At 43.7% G+C, this 7,617-nt stretch overlaps 1 protein-coding gene across 5 annotated transcripts in view; it reads left to right on the top strand.

The window, feature by feature from the left end:
* The first annotated feature begins 1,806 nt into the window (after positions 1-1,806).
* usp32 (ubiquitin specific peptidase 32) overlaps positions 1,807-7,617 on the top strand; it is a 45,191-nt gene continuing 39,380 nt past the window's right edge. For all 5 annotated transcript variants that reach the window (XM_061072876.1, XM_061072877.1, XM_061072875.1 and 2 more), the window contains exon 1: positions 1,807-1,978. In XM_061072876.1, coding sequence (XP_060928859.1) covers positions 1,921-1,978 — 58 coding nt within the window. In that variant the 5' untranslated portion in view covers positions 1,807-1,920. The remainder of the gene's footprint in view (positions 1,979-7,617) is intronic.

Raw genomic sequence — 7,617 nt, 5'->3', positions numbered from 1 at the left:
TTCTTTCCAAGAACACATCCGTCCCTACATGAGCTTTTGAGGGTTTTTTTTCCCCTATCAGGTACAAACTCTTTATTGTCTCCTGCCATTGCTGCATGGTAGGGTGCATATTGATAAATCTCTTTCCTAGCAGGCAAAACAAATGAATATGCAAAATATATTTATTTTTCCAAGTAGAGTCAGGGGACACTCCGTTGATATAATCCAGCACTAAATCAATATATAAAATATATATTTCCCTCTGAATGAAGTGGATCTTTTTAATGTTGCAAGACAAACACAAGTTGGAGCTACACGTCAAACGAGGTGAACCCATGCTACATTACCATCAAGTGCTATGAAGACTGAGTAAAGGGGGACGAAGGCTGCCGGTGTGTCCGAGGCAGCCCATGCAGCCAACACAAGGCCAATCCGGATGTATCCTGGAAGAGACAGACACACAAGAACAACCGAGACAAATCACCCGCATCGCTGTGCATAGAAACACCTGCAGTAATATCCTCCTCACACAGAAAGCACTTCCTTATATCCAGCCATGTGTTCCCCACCAATAATATTGGGCCAGTACAGCAACACGTGGGGTCCCTCCTCCATTCAGCAGCCTGCTCCTGCAAATCCACGTCTGGAGCTTTCACCTCCAGCACAACAAACCCACGGATGAGTCAACGAGCTGCTCCACTCGGATTAACGCTGCTTTGACTGGGACCGGGCGCGGCCGTGGGCGCCTGTCATGCTCGTCACAGCCGCTGGGCGTCGCTGATTGGCTGCGGTGCCGGGTGTCACACTCACAGCGCGCCCCGCCGAACTCCACTGTACAAACCCAGACATTTAAGATTCAAGATTCAAGAGTTTATTATCAAATGCACAACAATAACATTAAGCAGTCGCTGGCAATGAAATGCGTGGGTCACAGGCTCTCTTCTAGCAATGCTCAAGTAATTACAACCAAAAAAAAAAATTGTATAAAATAGAATATCAAAAATTTAAAATAGAAATAATATATACAGCTGAAGAAAAAACGGTAGTGCAATTATGTGCAATAGTGCAAATATGCCACGGTGCCGGTGCCTCGGAGCAGTTTAACAGTCTTATGGCCTGGGGGGGGAAACTGTCTGGCCCGGATGCTGCGGTACCGTCGGCCAACACAGCGTCAGGGTTAGGGTTTAACATATAGTTATTGAAGTTATCCTTCAAAATGTAAACCCTCATCATCGCTGCTAAAACCTGTATCTTGATGATTTTTTCCTACACTTGACATCTATTGCACTTCTGTTTTGCCTGGGAGAGGGATCCCTCACATGTGGCTCTCTCTGAGGTTTCTACGTAATTTTACCCTGTTAATAAAAGTTTTTTTTTTAGTTGTTTTTCCTTACTCTTAAGGACATAAGATGTCACACCATGTTAAAGCCCTATGAGACAAATTGTGATTTGTGAATATGGGCTATACAAATAAAATTTGATTGATTGATTGGTTGAATATACAACAAAGGCGTCATATTCAAACTATAAAGCGCTGTTACAGTGACGTAGCAGTACCGGACCAGCCACCAGATGGCGTCACTCGCACTCCTGTCAGTACTATCTACATAATACAGACATCAACAGCTCGGCGTGACGGCGCGTTATGAATCCAAATGTCTGTTTATAGTTTTCAAAAACAAACATCCTGGTAAACACTGTGTCGCAGAGGACGTGTAAACAAGCCTCGGTGTCCGTCACTGGTTGAGAGGGAGCGGATCAACTGACCTGCGGAGTCCGATCATGTGACAGAGTGGAGGCGTCGCTGAAAACATTCACCCCTTCACCACACACGCACACACACGGCACCAGGAACCGATTTCACAATAAATGGATAAGGAGACAAACACCCCGGGCCAACTCGACACCTCTCTGCTCGCGTCGCAGTGAAATGAGGGGAGCATGGGGGCCAAAGAGTCGAGGATAGGGTTCCTGTCGTATGACGAGGCCGTGAAGAGAGGTAAGCCGCACAGCAACACACCAAATCCACCTCAGCGGCGCTAGCTTAGCCGCTAGCTACCAGGCTAACCTGGTACAACCTGGCACGTCCGGACCGCGCACGGGGGTCCAGCGGGTTTAGTGGCCGCGGGGATTGTACAGGATGGACCCCCGTCAGCGAATAACACGCGTCCCCTGCGACATCGCGCACATCCACGGCGGTGTTCGGCAAAGACGCATAACGGAAAGCTGTCTGGGTTTGAATCGCGCCTTGAGGTGAACTCAAGCTAAGCCTGTGTTTTCACCCGGAGCCTCAGAATACACCAAGCAGCGTTTCCCAGTAAATAAAGCTGAACTAAATGGTCTATTTATGGATTAATTTCACTTCGAAACGTAGCCTTCTTCGACTGGGCATGGACACAACACTGGCTGTCAGCGGTGACGTGCGAGCCGTTCCCTTCCAGCAGGGTCACGTTCACTTGACAGCCTTCTGAACGGAGCTCGGTGCTCGGCTGTCACTGGGTCGTGGGGCCCGGGAGGGAGCGGGCACGGCCCCGGTTCATCCAGACACTGTGACAGACACACCGTGGATGGGTGCAAACTTTCCTGTCCCACAGCTCAGTGTGTCTATTAGCTTTCATCCATGGGGCTAGCTGGATGTCTGTGCTGCTGCTAGCTCCCCCCCCCCCCCCCCCCCCCCGTCTGCTAGCTGGGTTCACAGGGGGAAATGCCTCCAGACGGTTCAGTGTTATTCAGTGTCTGGATCAGGCCGGTGCTTGTGCCCGGGGACTGTCCTCCTGATCGGACACTAGCTCCCGGTGCGGTCCGGGCGTTCGGCGGAACAACAACCAGATGTGCTTTGCATCGCTGCCGCTACTCGGGCTGTTTTTAAACCGAGCGAGTCCTCGTTTGATCCCTGACAACACGGAGCAGTGACTCCAGGCCTGTATCCACCGCACCGTCCTTCACCGAGCTCCTTCTCACACAGACCCAGACGGGCTTCCACTGAGGGTTCCTCCTGCCATACAGGCTATATGCAGGTGGACGTCTAGATTCACCCAGCTGGGGTCAAGCTGTGTTGCAGCCATATACAGTCTATGGTTGCAGCTTGTGCAAAGTCCCAGGGTTGGTGCACTAATGTAAGATGTGGGGGAGCATTCATCAACATGCACATAGCAGGTATTATCCCTGATGGCATTCTCACTGCACTTTACTCCCCCAGTTGGCAAAAGCTGACCTTTGTCAGGTTGGATTCCAGGCATTGAGAGGCTGTTACACATTCAACCAGGAAACTGTCATATCTTTACCAGGGTCATACAGGGAAGTCGGTCTGTTCCTTGTGTCCATATTCAACTTCATGAATAAGGCCTTTGACTGATGTTAACTTAAAGGGATAGTTCATCCAAAAATGAAAAATTCCCTTATTATCTACTCCCCACTATGCCGATGGAGGGATGGGTGAAAGTGTATGAGTCCACAAAACACTTCAGGAGTCTCAGGGGTAAACAGTGTTGCAGCCAAATCCAATACAATAGAAGTAACTTGGACCACTTCTTGAAATGTAAAAAAAAAAAAAAAAACATAGAAAGGCCTCCATACTGCTCGTGTGGTGTCATTCAAGTGTCCGTAAGCCCCACCATTAATAACTGCTGTATAAGCCTGTGCATTACAAGTATGATACATTCAGATAACGATTTTATTGCAATAGATAAGAAATAAGGAAGTGCTGTCACTGTTAATTAATATAGAACAACAATGTGGCTGCTTGATACACCTGGTGTATTTATGAATAATGTTTACCACTGTCGACGTAAAAGGAACTTTAACTTTAAAATAAAGTTTCCTTGTACAGCAGAGATTGAACAGATGGACAACATGGTCCAATACAACCTGGACCAGAAACCATGTTTTCAGAGGTGCAGTGCTCTCGCTCTCTTTTCTATAGAGTGTGTTGCAGTGGATTGGATACATACAAGTTTTTGCAATTGTTAAATAACCAATGTCAGCGTTAACAGCTTTAATAGCTTAGCAGTCTAGATGATGCGATCACATCACCATCACCTGCTCTCAGTAGGAAACCACGTTTGGCGGCAGAGAAAACTCAAAAACAGTTGGTCACCAGTGTGCAACCTAAGCATGTTTTGTAGGGATGAAATGATGACCAGCTTCATGGTATACCGTGGTAAAACTCCTGACAGTTTTTGTACCGTTAGGCTTTAATTAACTGATATTATGTCCCTACTTTGGAGCCGACGTCTGCACTCAACGTAGCAAGTTGTCACTCTTCGATAATAATCATGTTATCTTAATGTTATATATAATATAAGTTTAAATGTACATGTGGGAATAATACATTTACAGCACATTTTAACAATACCGCCATAATACTGATAGCCGTGATAGCTTTGGTCACTATATTTGTGATATCAAATTTAAACTCTGTTTCATCTGTGCATATATGAAAAATCTTTCGAAGATATAAAGTTGCCTAAATAGAGAGGTCATCTGGAGTCAAAACATTCAAACAAATAGGTCACTTGTAGTTTTACACAGGTTGTAAAACCTGTGTAAAACTAAGTATATGTAATTAAGTCATCAATTTTAATTATTTCTGTCTTTTATTTTCCATCATATGATGATCAGGGTTTCCTTCTGATAGAACGACAAGCCGTGGTTAGCTGATCATGCTCATTTTGTGCTTCAGTGTACAAAATGGATGGGATAAAAACAGGATTGCTCATGAATGAAGATAAATCCCATATAACTATTGTGAAATTGTCCAGAAGGAGGGTGTGATCCAGTGTTAAGTAACATCAAGGGTGATGTTTGAAGTGCAAGAATACCTGCTATAACAGCAGTGACTGTAAATCCTTGCAATAAATAATACCTCATCATGTTCAATTACCAGAACTCCTGTCTGAGTCTTGCCAAACCTCAGAGTTAATTCTTAAGCTATAATTTGTTTAGCTTTGTGTTGCAGTAAATGTTTTGTGACACGTGGGAATCCACCTTCAACATGAACACGTTCGTAACTATTTGTTAAAAATGTCAGATGGATGTGATAGTCACGTTTATGTGACACTAGCTGTGTCCTAATTCAGGGGCTGCATTGTTCAGAGGCTGCTTTTGAAGACGATTGTATCACAGTAGTGCAACTAGGCTGTCCCATTTCAATAACCAGAAACAAAGGATTCAGTGGATGGCTTCACCTGGGGCCATCTTAGCCTAGGATTTATTTATCATTGGTGAAGAAACTAACAAGCTAGCTCTGCTGGTAGCCAAGCTGCATAGGCATGATGCAATAGTGAGCTTGAGACAACCTGGTGACGCAAATAGGAGACCAGACGGTTTATTTTGGTTCAGCCTTCACAATCTACTTGAACTACGAATTCTACAGTTCAAGTAGACTGAGTCCCCTTAAGGACGCAGTCCCTGAGTGATGACAGCTAATCTCATTGACCTATCTTTTGTTGTGAGATAAAGTCCAATGGAAAATTGTACACCTGTTTGTTTGGGCAGGGCTGGGGAGGACATATTGAAACAGGTTGTATGTTCTGTGCCTTAATGAATCAAATTTGACTATTTTTTCCTGGAAATTCCTTGGAATACCTTCACGGGCCAATCAACCCTTTTGTGGTTGACTGCCGCTTTATAGTTGAGTAATACAAGCACCATGGTCATCTGTCTAATGGCACAGCCTTACAGTCCCCTGGGTAACTACATAGTCTCATTCTGGTTGACGTCAGCGGCCTTATCAGCCTGGGTGATAGACCCCTGCTTTGCATTCTCACCTTGTATTCCGTAGACGTGCATGTAGATTTGTTTACTGCTCCCACAAAGGATTCCAGTGTGGTGTTTGCTTTGGAAACATGGGCAGGCTATTTTGAAATTTTTGTAATTTGCATGATAGCGAATCACGTTATCAGAGCATAACAGAGCTGCAGGATATGGTGAAAACGTCTTTCAGTATTTTAAATTTATTACCTAGACTTTTTTCTCCCGCCATTATGTCATAACAAACCAAACATGTCATACTTCTCATAATCACATGAACAATTTCTAATAATTTAGTACTCATTAAAATGCTGTCACTATCTTTCTTTCTCTCAAACAAATACATTGACCTTTATGTTGTAGTGAGACTGGCCATCTGAAGCACGTCAGGTAGTTTCCCCTTCAGCTCTGCATGGTCTGCATGAGCATACAGTTCTCAGCAGGCAGGCAGACCTGACCTCTCTGTGCCCTCTCTGTCAGTTGTGCATGAGATTTGCCTTTGTGTGTGATCACTCCACAATTGCATCAACCCAAACTCATTTCTGATTTTAAATCAGGCAATTCCATTTAGTACAAGAACCCCATTCAAGGTCACGTTACTGAAGCCCACTGAGAGGTCCATGATGTGTGCACATGGAAAGTATTTGTCTCAGATTTGTTTAAATGTTAAACTTATGGTCAAACCCCTGAAATTCTTAAGATTTGTTGTCCTTTGGTGCGACAAACTACTGTAAACATCCCATTTTTAAAAATAAAGAATCCTTTTATTAGTCCCACAATTTGCTGTGTTGCAGCAGCAAACAGTACTAAAAGCAGACATCAGTAGAAGTAATAATAAGTCAACAGTCAATACAAATGCAAGGAGATATAAATATAATGTAAGCAGAATATATACACTGTGAGCTGAGTATATACAGTGTAATGGATTGCATATGAGCCATTTAATTGCACAGACAGAAATGAGTTATCGCAAAGTGAAATGAATTGAATATGTTTTTATAGTGCAGTCCCAGAATTGGTGCAGGTGGTCGAAACACAGACGGGCACACAAGCCTTACCGGCAGCCTTTAATAAAGCAAAGTAGCTCTAACCAACACCTCCATCTTGTTTCATTGATTAAACTCCAGGTTTAATAACTCCTGACTTGAATTAAATTAATGTCATTACTTAATGTGGATCATTTGTTAATAACGGTAACTTAGATGAAGATCTGACCATATTACTATTACATATACAAACTTATACATAATTGTAGGTAATTCGTAAATGTTCTTTAACATTTTCTTTGAGACTTTTGTGGGGGAAAAGAAGCCAATTACAGTTTCCCAGAGTCAACAGTTAAATCTTCAGATGACCAATTTTTTGCAACCAACTCCCAAAAGCATGAAATCCTCACAAAGATTATTCAAGTGTCCTACCAAGTCATGCCAATGTGACAGTGAACCAGCATGAACATTACAATGAACCTTAAACTGAAGCAGCTAAATGGTATTAAGTCGTCATTCATTTAATGTTTTTATACCGTTAAACAGCAGCCCTATGCTCAGTGTTTTGTATCAGTACTATGTATCCGCCTGCTGGTGTTTCTGTTGACAGATCACCATGACTAAAAGCTCACCGGGGCTCATGTGAGTTCAGTATTGTCATGCTGCTGCAGAAGCCTTTGTGTTGGCTGCCTGGGTTATTCTAGTCGTGCTGCTAGCAGTGGGCCAGCTAGGCCCAGCTTATTTCATAGGACAGCAAATATTGAGTCACAGCAGAAGGCTGAGCCACTTGCTGCTTTGTTGTCATGATAACTTAGTGGAGTAGTGGTAACACCAACACTGTGTGTGTGCATGCATGCACATTTTTTTTTGCAACACAGGTATGTGTATATCGGAGAAGCAA

This window comes from Limanda limanda, chromosome 6 (assembly GCF_963576545.1).
Source record: "Limanda limanda chromosome 6, fLimLim1.1, whole genome shotgun sequence".
Lineage (NCBI taxonomy): Eukaryota > Metazoa > Chordata > Actinopteri > Pleuronectiformes > Pleuronectidae > Limanda > Limanda limanda.
The sequence above is the reverse complement of the archived record's forward strand: the minus strand, read 5'-3'. Positions and strand labels throughout refer to the sequence as shown.